General features: G+C 37.8%; 2 protein-coding genes across 2 annotated transcripts in view; one reads left to right on the top strand and one right to left on the bottom strand.

The window, feature by feature from the left end:
- LOC140629533 (uncharacterized) overlaps positions 1-14,828 on the top strand; it is a 130,808-nt gene that overhangs the window by 76,629 nt on the left and 39,351 nt on the right. The window contains exon 5 of the mRNA XM_072819053.1: positions 44-130. The gene's annotated coding sequence lies outside the window, so the exon portion shown is untranslated. The remainder of the gene's footprint in view (positions 1-43; positions 131-14,828) is intronic.
- Positions 1-14,828, bottom strand: part of LOC140629514 (leucine-rich repeat-containing protein 37A3-like) — a 50,731-nt gene that overhangs the window by 1,363 nt on the left and 34,540 nt on the right. The window contains 6 exon segments of the mRNA XM_072819030.1: positions 682-786; positions 1,186-2,839; positions 2,841-2,979; positions 5,158-5,276; positions 12,944-13,018; positions 13,606-13,677. Coding sequence (XP_072675131.1) covers positions 682-786; positions 1,186-2,839; positions 2,841-2,979; positions 5,158-5,276; positions 12,944-13,018; positions 13,606-13,677 — 2,164 coding nt within the window.

Here is a 14,828-nt window from a genome sequence, read left to right as displayed (position 1 = left end):
ACAAGATGATATTTTTATCTTTAAGCCATGTCCTTTTTTCCAGGATGACTGATATAGCTCCATGAGGGTGGATACTATCTCTCATCATTTCAACCAAGGAAAGAAATCAGTGGTAGTCTGAAAGTGGCTGGTGAGTACATCTAACCACAGAATTTTGAGTTGAGGAAATGTTACTATCATGTTAACTTGGCCTTCTTAAACCTAACGTCCCAAAACAGTCTAATGGCTTGTTGCCTTGTTTATAATCCATAAATCACCTGGCAATGGAAAGTTCCTTTAAAAATCCCCAGAATAGGGCAGCCCCAGTGGCGTAGCGGTTTAGCACTGCCTGTAGCCCATTGTGTGATCCTGGGGACCCAGGATCAAGTCCCACATCAGGCTCCTTGCATGGAGCCTGCTTCTCCCTCTGCCTGTGTCTCAGCCTCTCTGTGTCTCTCGTGAATAAATAAAATCTTAAAAAAAAAAAAAAGAATTGCTTCTCTTTAAAAAAATAAAATAAAATAAAAATCCCCAGAATATACTTTGCAATAAAAGAATGAAGTACATGTCAGTCTGTCAGACAGAAGAGAAATACCAAGTATCAGTAAGTGAGAAAGTGGCTTTGATTTTAAGTTTGTAAATTCTGAATCTATTATAAAGACAAAAGATTTTCTGGAAATCTGAATTAATGGTTGTTCTTACCTCAATGAGACAGAAAACTATAATCAAAATCATTACTACTACAGTCACAGATATTGCCAAGATGAGTTTGTTGTTATAGCCATAACCTGGAACTTCTTTTGTGGGCTAAAAAAACAAAAAACAAAAAACAAAGAACAATTTTTTAGAAATCAAAGAAAAGGATGAAAGCTAACTATTCTTAAGCTACTCTAAAACCTCATTCTTTCAGTGGAGTGGCGTATAGGTTCTTAAGAAATATACCAAATCTAATGTGTTATATAATTTTATCATTAGCCCTTTCTTCAATAATATATTTATCTTGTATGTTAAGTCCTCTTCTCATCTACCTGGGAAGAGTGGCACCATTCTCTAAATGAGCAAAGTGGCAGATCACTGTCTCAGCCAACATTAATGGCTAAGACAAGACCCAGACTGGGAGGCCCTGGTCCTTGTGCGTGGGTGCTTTAATTGCATGTCCTAAACTGACTAAAAGTTCAGACCCCATCTTTCAGGAGTTATCCTCACTTCACTTGCCTTCTGCTCTTTCTGTTCACTCTGGGCTTCTGTGCTCTCATTGATATAGTTCTCAGTCTTCCATTGGTCTGTATCCCACTCTGCCTTGGACACCTTTACTTCCTGCTGCTCGCTGAGAAGCTTCATCAGGAGGCCTGTTCTGGAGATAAGCTTGGCACAGGCCAGTTGCACATTGGTCTCAGAGCAGTCCATTTTCAAAGTCCGGATAACATGAGAAATGAGCCTTCCCACGTCATTATTCGGGATGAGGGACCGTAGCTGCTGGTTTAGCTGAATTTCAAATAGATCACCTGCGGATGAGAGCTTTGCAACACTGAAGCCTGTGGGCTTTGGGGGCAAGTCAGTGACCAAGTTGTGGTATTCCCATTGTGTTTCATTGGTTTGTTTAACAGTCGGCACAAAGTTGTCTCTGGTGGTAGTAGAATATGTATTGGAAAGATTCCTACGGTTTGTGAATTCAGGGGGAGTTTGTTCTGATACAGTAGTGCTTCCTGGAGAAATAATTTCTTCAGAAGCATTCTGTGCAGTAGTGTTTTCTACAGTAGTGTTTTCTTTAGAAGGTTCTGAAAGAGTAAATAATTCTGGAAAAGGATTTTCCTGAATTCGTTTTTCTGAAGATGAAATAGCCTCCTGTGAAGGGGAATCGATGAGGCTCCTGACGGCAGGCAATGGAGGCCTCTGTGCAGGCATCAATCTATTCGAGAGTGAGTTTTTCTTTCTGAACTTTTTACTTTTTTTGGTCTTGGGTGTTCTTTGGACTATACGTGAGCGAATTTTATGGAAAATATACTTTTTTCCAGAATGCGAGACTGGTCTGGAAGCCTCCATTTCCCTAACTCTAGCATTCGCATCTTCTAAAACAACAATGGGGTAGGTTGAGTCTTCTGATTTGTTTTTCACCTTAGGTAGGGATTTTGGAGCAGTGGAGGCAGAAGGCTTGCCCATTATGTTTTGCTTCGGGAAAGAAGAGGCTGCTGCCTTGTGCTCCTTTATGAATGAAGACTCTGTGTGGACGGAGTTTCCCACTAATTTCCTGGGCCTCTGGGCCATGTGAAGCTCCTCCAGCTCCCTTGGGGATGGTCCACTGAGCCTTCTTTCTTTGGCCATGTTCTTCACAAATGACTGGGCACTCTGTTTCCCTTGGGTGCTCTGAACGTCCACTTCCTTGTAGTGCCTTTTCTGTAGGTCCTTGGGGCCCTTGAGAACACTGTTTTTTCTAAACCACCTCTTCCGTAAATTCTTAGCCTTGGGAAGGGTCTTTTCCTGTCCTTGGGCAGTTTCCAATTTCTTAAATTTGGGACCTAAAATCCCGGGAGGTATAAGCATGGCAGTTTTTTCTTTCTTTTTTACCTCATCAATTTTTTCTTGAATTTCTGCATCTAACAAATTTTCCAGGAAAGAGAGTTTCCTCAGTTTATTTTTGTAAGTTGAATTGTTGGGTCCAGGTTCAAGAGAAGGGCTCTTTGTGTTGTTTTTCAAGTAACCCACAGGCTTGTCTCCATCTTGAACATTTGAAAACAGAGTTTTAATGAATGGTAGTAATGTTGATTCTACATCTTCTACATTTCCCTCTGAGAAATAAGGTAATACGTAATTCAGCGCACTGATAACATCACTTTCATCATTAAAGTCTAACTGCTCATTCAAAGGCTGACAGACCGATGCCATTTTTGTCTGAGGATGCCTTCTCTGGCTCAATTGTCAGCTCAGTACTGGTACTCTTCTTCCGGGCTTTTAATACCTTCATGAATGATCCTTCTACATTCATTATAGATGCTTTTTCATCTGTCAGAAAAAGAAGAGACTAGTTTTGATAATGAAAGGCTGATAGCACAGTTTTTGTCAGTCCGCAGTCATACATCCCAGTCATAAAAATTAAGAACCAGCAAATATCTGAGTACCATTATCAAGGACACAAACTCAAACTTGAACCTATATTGGCAACAACAAAAGGAGAAAAGGGTATTTTTTTAAATGGTTATTTCTTCAGAACCTTTCACAACGTGAATGACTACATTTAGGATTATTCCATAATCCTTGGTCTCCAAGGGCCAATTATCTAGTACTTAAGAAAAGCCAAGTCTGGAAGACACTCAGCTAAACTGTCTGCAAATCTACTGTGACTCCTGGTATTCATATACCCTGTCCTGTACTGCTTCAGATGCAGTGGGAGCAGGGGGTTTCCTCCTTCTATCTCTTCAGTGTGCTTGTTTTCTTGCTACTATCACAGATGCCCATGAAAACACCCACTGCTAGTAGGGCCTCATCTGGACATGCCCTCTCCATCTACCCATCAATTACCATGCTTGGTCCCTGCTCCCATATATTGCAGCTCACACAAAACATAAGCTCTAGACAGAAAAAAAGCACTAAGTCCACCCTGGCTCTTTGCTTAAATTGGGCAGGGAACGAGTGTAGGCTAAGAGATTTTCCAGGTATGAGAGATATGCCAATGTGGAATGTTCGATAAATCAATGGAATAATACTTGAGGTTTTAAAATGCAGAAGGGATAAAGAAATTTTTTGTCAGAATGTGAAGAAATATACTTCACTTTCATTTCTAATATTTCTAGCTTTAGTTATTAGGGTACCATCCAGAGCTTCCCACTACATGAAAGTCAGCATATGGCTTGTGTACATGCACAGTATCATCCAACCGAGTTTCATTTCCAGAAGAATTAGAAGTATTTTCAGCGGTGTTGATGAGAGTCAGAGGAGGAGGTAATAAAGGTCACAAGAAAGGAGGAGCAACGGGCTTGTAGAGAGCCCTAAACGGGACACTTGAGTGCTAGGCAACAGTACTTAACACCTCTGATCTAATTTTTCCTCACCTGTAAAAGGAGGCTAAACATGCCTATTCTGCCCACCTCTAAGAGATAAGGGAGTAATTAGTAAAAAATTGTTTTGAAAAATAAGCAACATTGTATTTACAGAGGTAGCAAAGTGTTATTTATGATGTACCCTAGATCATTGATAGGGAACCATATTCAAGCTATCTGGGTGCAGAAGCACATTTTGGAAGTCATGAAGTTAGTGCCAATAAAACATAGTATACAGAAAAATACTTAAAAGTATCTGAGTGTTTTTGGATAGAAAAGCTGAGGATTCAGAAAAAGTTCAGAGTTGGACAGTCCAAGAATAGAAGAGTGCTCTGTATCCATAAGAAGGCAGCAGCTTCTGGTTAGGGAACAGGAACTCTCAGGCTCTGAATAAACTTTATCTATAAATCAGCATCACTTTTACTCTTGATAACTTGTAAAAACAAACAATAAACAAAAATATATCTCCACCTGTCATATAAGACAAGGGGGACCTGAGTTCTGATACATATGAAATTAGTTTACAAATTATGATGCATATGTTTTCATTTGGGAGTAATTAATTTAATAATGTAACTGAGAATCTGACTTATAACAAAGGAATAGTTCTTATAAATTTAGGGATTTTAAGGGTGCCTGTGTGGCTCAGTGGGTTAAGCATACAACTCTTGGTTTCAGCTCAGGTCATGATTTCAAGGTCATGGGATTGAGCCCTGCAATGGGCTCCACACTCAGTGGGGAATCTGTTTGAGATTCTCTCCCTCTGCCCCTCCTTCGACTCACATCTCTCTCTCTCTCAAATAAATCTTTGAAAAAAAAAAGAAATTTAGGGGTTTGAACTGTAAGTGAATAAAAATAATGCAGTGACATCATTAGTTAAAAATTGATCATTGTTGATTAAAAATAAAAATTAAAACATAAATAAAATTTAAAATATATCATGAGGTGATTCCTGGTTGGCTCAGCGGTTTAGCACCTGCCTTCAGCCTAGGGCGTGATCCTGGAGTCCTGGGATCAAGTCCCACATCAGGCTCCCTATATGGATCCTGCTTCTCCCTCTGCCTCTCTCTCTCTCTCTCTCTCTCATAAATAAAATCTTTAAATATAAATATTATATATATATCATGAGGCAATTCAAACTCACCACAACGTGTGGCATTTGTCAAACATTCACCGTCACAATGCAGCTTGACTGTCTTGCAAACAACCTCAATATTATTTTTGAGTTGGCAGAGACAACAGGACATACGGCTAGGTAATATCCTATAAATGGAAACACAGAGCATTATATTAGTGGTAAAGGGGTTACTTGAGTAGAAGATTCAGGCCAAGGTCTTCACAGGGCTCTGCATAAAGGAATTCTTGTGGCATATGATGGTTGGGTAGGGTTGAGTAGGGACCAGTTGGCCAATTGTTGCTCATGAATATTATAAATAAAGAGAAGGACAGAGGTGCTCAACCAATAGGTAAGGATGGTAGGGGGTATGATATACCTAGAATAAGACAGAGATAAGAACTGGGTGACATTGATCAGTAGTTCAGTTCAGAAGTATCTCCTTCTGACCCAAAAGTCTCACTTTGGGTTAAGAGCATACAGGAAGAGGGTAGACTTCTAAGAAGAGTCTGAGTAAGTCTAAAATATGGCCCACATCAAGGATAGAAAGCAATCAATCAAAACTAACCCAAAATCTACACAGGTGTTACAACTAGCAGACAAGGATGTTTAAAAAGTTACTATAACTGGGGTGCCTGGGTGCCACTGTTGGTTAAGCATCTGACTTTTGGTTTCAACTCAGGTCATGATCTCAGGCTCATAAGATCAAGCCCCTCACTGGGCTCCTAGATCACTGTAAGTCTGCTTGAGATTCCTCTGCCCCACCCACGTGTGCTCTCTTCTTTCTCTTAAATAAATTATAAAATCTTTATAAAAAAAGTTATAACAATATTTCTTATGTTAAAGAAAACCAGACTGATGAGGCACCAGGGTGGCTCAATCAGTTAAATGTCTGCCTTCGGCTCAGGTCATGATCCCCGGGTCCCAAGATCGAGCTCCACATCAGTTTTGCTCCTCAGCAGAGAGCCTACTTCTCCCTCTCCTCTGCTTCCCCTGCTTGTGCTCTCACTCTCTGTCAAATAAATAAAATCTTAAAAAAAAAAATCCCAGACTAAGAAACCCATGTCTCTACTTAGTGAGTTATACAACAACTTCAAGTGGCCTAATATATGCATACGTAGAGTCTACAAGGGAGAAGAAATATAATTTGAAAAATAATAGCCCCCAAATTGTCCAAACAGGTAACCCTAATAAACCCACAAATCCAAGAAGGTCAATGAACTCTAAACACAAGAAATATGGACAAAACTATGCCAAAGCACATCATAATCAAACTTCTCAAGCCATCAATAAAGAGAAAATGTTAAAAATAAGCCAAAGGAAAAACCTCCACACAACATATAGGGAAATAGAGATAACAATGGTAACATATTTCTTGTTGGAATTAATGGAACTCAGTAGAGCAACATCTTTAAAGCAGTGAAGCGGAGAGGGGACCAACAACTATCAAACTAGAATTCTATATCCAGATCTTTCAAAAATAAAAGCAAAACAAAAGACTGAGACATACAAAAGCTGAAAGAAGTCATCATTAGATTTACACTGTAGAAAAGCTAAAGAAAGTATTTTCAAGCAGAAGGAAAATGATTGCGATAGAAATGTGGATCCACACAAAAGGAAGAAGAACATTAGAACTGGTAACTCCAAAGGTAAATACATAAGGTTTTTCTTACTATTTAAATATCTGAATACAATATGATTTCACTTATATGTAGAATCTTAAACAAATGAAAACTGACAACAAAAAGAAGAGAGAAACAGATTCATGAATATAGAGAACAAACTGGTGGCTGTTAAAGTAGAGGGCGGGGATATGGTCAAAATGAGTGAAAAGACGTAAGAAGTACAAACTTCTAGTTATAAAGTAAGTCTCCAGATGAAAAGTACAATGTAGAGAATATAGTTAATAATACCGTAATACACTTATTGTGGTATTAATTCTTCAATCACTATGTTGTACATCTGAAACTAATTTAATATACATCAACTATACTTCCTAAAGGAGTTAACTTATTGTTTAAACAAAAAAATAATATAGTGTGCTGTTTAGAAGTAAAGCAAAATGTATGAAGACATTAGCACAAACCAGTAAGGGAGAAATGAAGTACACTATATATTGTAAGGTTCTTATGCCAATCATGAAATCATATATTACTTGAAGATAGACTGTGAAAAGTTAAAGATGAACACTACAAGCCATTAAACTACTGCTAAACTAACAAAACCTGAGTTGTAATTAACTAGCCAACAAATAAAATTTAATTTTTAATTTAATTTAATTTAATTTAATTTAAAAGTGTACTCAGTCATCCAAAAGTAGGAAGAAAAAGAAAAAAAATAGCAAAACAAAGAACAGATGGGACACATAGAGAGTTTAGTAGCTTTAAATGTAGTCATGTTAATAATTACATTAGGTGTAATGGTATAATCACCCTAATTAAAATATAAAAAAGCAAAAGCCAACTATATGCTGTCTATAAGAATCATCTGCAATAGAAATATACAAGTAGGTTAAAAGTATAGAAAAAATTGTGCTATGCTAACAGTAATCAAAAGAAACCTTGGGTGGCTACATTACTGTAAGACAAAGTGCATTTCAAAGTAAAAAAATATTACCAAGGATAAAGGAGGTTATTCCATCATTATAGGAATATCAACTAATAAAAAAGACATAACCTAAAAATTTATGCATCTGATAACAGAACTTCAAAATATATGAAGGAGAATGGCAAAGAGAGACAAATAAATACACAATTATAGTTGGAAATTTCAATATTGCTTTCTAAATAATTGACAGAAAAATATATAGAAAATCAGTAAAGATATAGCAGACTTGAATAACACTATCTACATACTTGACCTAACTGACAATATAGAATGCTCCACCCAAAATCAGAGTACTCATTTTTTTCAAGTAGATACATAATAGTTACCAAAATAGATCATAGGCTCATCTAATACCAGAATTCATGGGTATAACACAAGCCTCAATAAGTTTAAAAGGATTTAAGTCATTCAACATATGTTCTGTGACTACAATGGAATTAAATTAGAAATGAACAGATTTGAAAAATCTCCAAATTATTTAGAAACTAAACAACATACTTCTAAGTAACCCTGCCAGTCAAAGAAATCAAAAGAGAAATTAAGAGCTATTTTGTACTAAAACTGAAACCATGTCAACATATGGGATGTTGCTAATGCGGTGTTCAGCTTCCCCAGTATCCACTTTTAAGAAATTAAAAAAAGAAAAGAAAATTAATCATTGAATAAGGAGAAGAAATAGCATAATAGAGATCAAGGCACAAATAAAGAAAACGGAAAACAAAAATAGAGAGGCCAGTGAAATGAAAAGACAGTTTTTATTTATTTATTTTTAAAAATTGTAATTATTTATTCATGAGAGATACAGAGAGAGGGGCAGAGACATAGGTAGAGGGAGAAGCAGGCTCCCTGTGGGGAGCTTGAAAAGGGACTCGATTCTAGGACTCCAGGATCACGACCTGAGCCAAAAGCAGATGCTCAACCACTGAGCCACGCAGGTGCCCCAAAAGACAGTTTTTGGAGAAGATAAATAAAACTGATAAACCTCTAGGCAGACTGATTAAGACAAGACAAGAGAAGACATAAATTATCAGTATCAGAAATGAGAGGGGTCAGGGATCCCTGGGTGGCTCAGCAGTTTAGCGCCTGCCATCGGCCCAAAGCCTGATCCTGGAGTCCCGGGATCAAGTCCCACATCAGGCTCCCAGCATGGAGACTGCTTCTCCCTCTGCCTGTGTCTCTGCCTCTGTCTCCCCTCTCTCTCTCTGTGTCTCTCATGAATAAATAAAATCTTTAAAAAAAAACAGGGGGTGACATGTCCCTTGTTTCTTTTCTTTTTTTTTTTTTTTAAAGATTTTATTTTTATTTATTCATGAGAGACACAGAGAGAGGCAGAGGCAGAGGCAGAGGGAGAAGCAGGCTCCCTGCAGGGAGCCTCATGTGGGATTCAATCCCAGAATCCCGAGGTCATGAGCTGAGCCAAAGGGAGATGCTCAACCACTGAGCCACCCAGGCATCCCTACAGATATTAAAAGGATAAGAAGGGAATATTATAAAATAATTTGTCAATCAATTCAAGGTGAAATGAACAGATCATAAAAGATGTAAACTACTCAAAAATAAATATGTAACTTAAATATCACTATTAAAGAAATAGAGTGTGTAATTTGCAACTTTCTCACAAAGAAAGCTTCAAATCCACAGGGCTTCATGAGTGATTCTACCAAACATTTAAGGAAGAAATAATGCCAATTCTACACAAACTCTACCAGAAAGTTGAAGAGAAAAGAATATTTCCCCACTCATTTTTAAGGCCAGCTTTTCCCTTATCATAAGTAGGCAAAGACAGTACAAGAAAAGAAAACAATAGACCGGGATCCCTGGGTGGCGCAGCGGTTTGGCGCCTGCCTTTAGCCCAAGGCCCGGTGCATGGAGCCTGCTTCTCCCTCTGCCTGTGTCTCTGCCTCTCTCTCTCTCTCTCTCTCTCTGGGTGACTATCATAAATAAATAAATAAATAAATAAATAAATAAATAAATAAATAAATAAATAAATAAATAAATAAATAAATAAATAAATACCAATATCTCTCATGAACACAGATGCAAAATTCTAAACAATGTTTCACAATATCAAACAATATATGAAGTTTCTGTATAGTAAAGGAAACAACCAAAAAAAAAAAAATAATAAAGACTACCTATCAAATAGGAGAAGATATTTGCAAGTGACATATTCAATATAGGTTTAGTATCTAAAATATATAAAGAATGTCTACAGATCAACACCAAAAACCCCCAAATAATCCACTTAAAAACTGGAAGACACAGACATTTCTCCAAAGAAGATGCACAGGGGTGCCTGGGTGGCTCAGTTGGTTAAATGTCTGCCTTAAGCTTAGGTCATGATCTCAGGGTCCTGGGATCGAGCCCTGAGTAAGGCTAGGTACTCAGAGGGGAATCTGCTTGGGATTCTCTCTCTCTCCCTCTTCCTCTGCCCCTCCTCCTGCTCATGTTCTTTCTCTCTCTCTCAAATAAATAAATAAAATCTTAAAAAAAAAAGAAGACATGCATATGGCCAACAGACACATGAAAAAATGCTCAGTATCATCAGGGAAGTGCAAATAAAAACCACAATGAGATATCACTTCACACCTGTCAGAATGGCTAAAATAAAAAACACAAGAAACAACAAATTTTAGTGAGGATATGGAGACATAATAACTTATGCTCTGCTGGCGGGAATGCAAACTGGTACAGCCACTGAGGAAAATGGTATGGAGGTTCCTCAAAAAATTAAAAATAAAACTACCGTATGATCCAGTAATTGCACTTCTGGGTATTTAACCAAAAATTACAAAAACACTAATTCAAAGGGATACATGCACGTCTATGTAGCATTATTTACCATAGCCAAGTTATGGAAAGCAGCCTACCAGTCCATTGGTAGGTGGATGGATAAAATATAGGTGGTATATATAAACAATGGGATATTATTCAGCCATAAAAAAACGAAATCCTGCCACCTGCAACAACATTAGAGTACAATGCTAAGCAAAGTAAGTCAGTCAGTGAAAGACAAATACCAGGTGATTTCACTTATATGTGGAATTTAAGAAACAAACAAAAAAAATGAGCAAAGGGGAGAGAGAGAGTCAAGAAACAGACATTTATTATAGGGAACAAACTATAGTTGTCCCCAGAGGGGACAAGGGGTGGAATGATGGGTGAAATGGGTGAGTTCATCAAAATTTAAAAATTAAAAATTCTGGTCTTCAGAGATAGAACAGAATGAAGACAAGCCACAGCCTGGGAGAAATTTGCTAAACACCTGAGAGAAAAGACTTTTTCCAGAATATATAATATACTCTTAAAACTCAATAGTATGTATCCAACTGAATGATGGATTTGGAGGCACCAGGGTGGCTCAGTTGGCTGCGTGTCTGACTCTTGATTTTGGCTCAGGTTATGGTCTCAGGGTTGTGGGATTGAGCCCCAAATCAGGCTCCAAGCTTGGTGAGGAATCTGAGATTCTCTCTCTCCCTCTCTGACTGCCTATACCCCCCACCCCCCACCACATTTGGTCTCTCTCTCTCTCTGTCTGAGATAAATAAATCTTTAAGAAAAAAATAAAAGGAAAAGAGATTTCAATAGACACATCATTTAAAAAGATATTGGTACATGAATAGACACTCAACATCATGAGCTATTAGAGAAATGCAAATTAAAGATACAAAGTCTAGGGATCCCTGGGTGGCGCAGCGGTTTAGCGCCTGCCTTTGGCCCAGGGCGCGATCCTGGAGACCCGGGATCGAATCCCACGTCGGGCTCCCGGTGCATGGAGCCTGCTTCTCCCTCTGCCTATGTCTCTGCCTCTCTCTCTCTCTCTCTCTCTCTGTGACTATCATAAATAAAATTTTAAAAAAAGATACAAAGTTTGAAAAATTTTTTTAACTGAAATATAAAGATGTCATACACTGCCGCTTGGAATGCAAAATGGTACATCCACTTTATTTTTTTTAAAGCTTTTATTCATTTATTATGAGAGACACTGAGGGAGGGAGAGAGAGGCAGAGAAACAGGTAGAGGGAGAAGCTGGCTCCATGCAGGGAACCCGACATAGGACTAGATCCTGGGTCTCCAGGATCACGCCCTGGTCGGAAGGTGGCGCTAAACTGCTGAGCCACGGGGGCTGCCCTACATTCACTTTAGAAAAGAGGTAAGCAGGTTTTTTGTTTTTGTTTTTGTTTTTTTTGAGAGAGAGACAGCAAGCACATGTGTATGAGTGGGGTGGGGAGGAGGGGCAGAGAGAAAGGGAGAGAAAGAATCTTAAGCATGCTCCACGTTCAGCATGGAGCCCCACTGGGGGCTTGATCTCACAACCCTGAGATTATGACCTAAGCCAAAATCAACAATCAACAGTTGGACACTTAACTGACTAACCCCCCAGGCACCCCTAGGAAGCATTTTCTTAAAAAGTTAAATATACACTTAGCACATGATGTAGTAATCCTACCATTAAGTATTTCACCTCCCCCAGAATGAAAGCATATGCTCACACAAAGGCCTGCACGTGACTGCTTCTAGCAGCTTTATTCATCATAGCCAAAAGGAAAATCAGAACAACTCAAATGTCCATTAAGTGATGAATGCATAAACAAACTGATATATCCACACAACTGTAACACTACTCAGTAATAAAAAGGAGTGAATTACGGGTTGATGCAATCACATGGATGAATCTCAAAAGGATTATGCTGAGTCAAAGGAGCCAATCACACAAGACTGCATACTGTATGATTTCATTCATAAGACACGGTAGAGGGGCGCCTGGGTGGCTCAGCAGTTGAGCGTCTCCCTTTGACTCAGGGAGTGATCCCGGAGTCCCGCGATCAAGTCCCAGCTCAGAATCCTTGTATGGAGCCTGTTTCTCCCTCTGACCTCTCTCTCTCTCTCTCTTTGTCTCTCATGAATAAATAAATAAAATCTTAAAAAAAAAAGACATGGTGGAAAAAATACTATAGGGACAAAAATGAGGTTGATGGCTGTCAGGGGCTGATAGTGACAACAGGGGATTAACTACAAACAGAAATGTTCTGTATCTCAAACATGGTGGTGGTTACACAACTATATATTTACCAAAGCTCATTAAAAACTGCATACTTAAAAAGAGTACATATTAACTGAAAATTATGCCTCAATAAAGCTGTCTTATAAATAAAACAAACCTAAATACACAACGAAGTGATAATAAACATAAGAAAAATCAACTTACAGTTTTTCCAATTCCAGGGTCATCATGAGAATGCTCTCAATTGTTGAAAGTGACACCTGTGTTGTTCCCATGTCTCTGAAAGAGAACGCCCAAACATGCATGATACCAAAGACTAAAATTTCACACCAAGTACAAAAAGGTACTTAATAGTATGTGATTATTTAAATTCTGGCTTCTCTGTCAAGCTAGCTCAAGAGTTTACTTGCTATGGAAGATAATTTCAGAGCATTCTTATTGAAGAAATTAAAATTTATGTGCATCACGAACATAATCACCTTGGTGCTAAACAGTACAATCTCTTTTTACCCTTTTTCTACTCATTCTCAGTTGCATCCACCTTTCTTGATTAGTCTTTTGTTTTAAATAAGGTATACCTTATTCCAGTTTGCTTTTTGAGATAAATGATATTTCTACATATGTGGTAAATATTTCGCTATACACCTGCATGTTCCATATCTCTATGTGTTCTTCAATACTGCTCTCTTCTACTACAGGCTGTCTTGTCCATATACATTCTTTCTTTGCCAATAATTCTTATTGCAATAACCCAGCTAAAATTTAAATTATGACTTTTTATTCAAAATGCAAAAGATTTAATCTTTGACAAAAGTAAAAAAGAGCAGAAATCATCTCATGAGCCATGAGATTGTTGTAATACTTACAAATATTTTAATGCTGGCAATTTAAAAAGATATGAATCTTCAACAGTTGTCAGAGGGTTATGACTGAGAATTCTGAAAAAAGCAATGGAATTAAAATTATCTGCATTTTAAGTAACTAGATGAAAATTTATGTTCTTTTTTTTGGTATGGAACTTGAAGTTTAAAAGCAATCATTTTCTGCCTTTGCCTATAAAATCACCCTTAGAATCTGTAAAACATTCTTCCTTTGGGCACTACCCAGGTCTCTGAATGATAAAGCAGGAAGAGAAAGAGAAAAAAAATTTTTTAAGTGGATGGCAAAGAAAAAATATGCCAAAGAACATTTCAGGTTGAAAACCTCAGAAGTGACTATACCAGTAGGAAGTAATTTCTGTAGGAAATACTATTTCTAGTGTCCTCCATAATTCAAAGTGCTTTTCTTTTATCTCTAGAAAGTTTAAAAATCCTACAGTTTAAACCACCCAGTTAAAGACAAAATGATAACCAATTCTTCAGTTTTGGAGCCAAACAAGAAGGGCTAAATCTATGAGCAGCCGGTGAAAGCTATATTCCCACCACATAGCCTGTGTGTATTCTTGCATTACAGCCTTTGTCATGGCATGTATCACCTGTTTCCTTATCAATCTCCTGGATTCTCGGCTCCTGGAGGGCAGGGACCATACTTTATTGTCATGTTGTCCCTGTGCCTGACATAGTATAGTGCTTGTTATTGACTATTTAATGTTTGTTGAATAAAGGACATCTTGTCATCTTTTTGACACAAGCTTTTATTCCAAAATGCTGAACAGACCTTCTTCCCAACTCTTTAAAATGAAAAAAGGTAAAAGAAATAGGAAGAAAAGAAAAGACAATCTGCCTTGAGGTTGACTCTACTCAAGAATCATTAACTATACTTTTACCAAGTATTAGATAGATAATCTTCATAACCAATACTATTATTGGGCTGTAAGGCATCTGTGATCAGCATTTCACATTTAATCCTTATAATAACCTTATGTGATAGATACTATCATCACCTCATTTTACAAATGAGGAAACTGAGGTACAGAGAGGTTACATAATTTGTCCGAGTTTGTCAAGCCAGTCAGAAGCAGAGCTGGAATTTGAACTGAGTTCTGACTCCAAAGCCTGTGTGTAACTCACATGAAGAAAAGGGGGTTTATAAAACAGCTGTTACCATAAACTTTGAGAGCGCTAAATATAGAAACTGTATTCATGTTGAA

Source organism: Canis lupus, assembly GCF_048164855.1.
Source record: "Canis lupus baileyi chromosome 16 unlocalized genomic scaffold, mCanLup2.hap1 SUPER_16_unloc_1, whole genome shotgun sequence".
NCBI lineage: Eukaryota > Metazoa > Chordata > Mammalia > Carnivora > Canidae > Canis > Canis lupus.
Note: the sequence above shows the minus strand (reverse complement) of the source record. Positions and strands in the feature narration are given on the sequence as shown.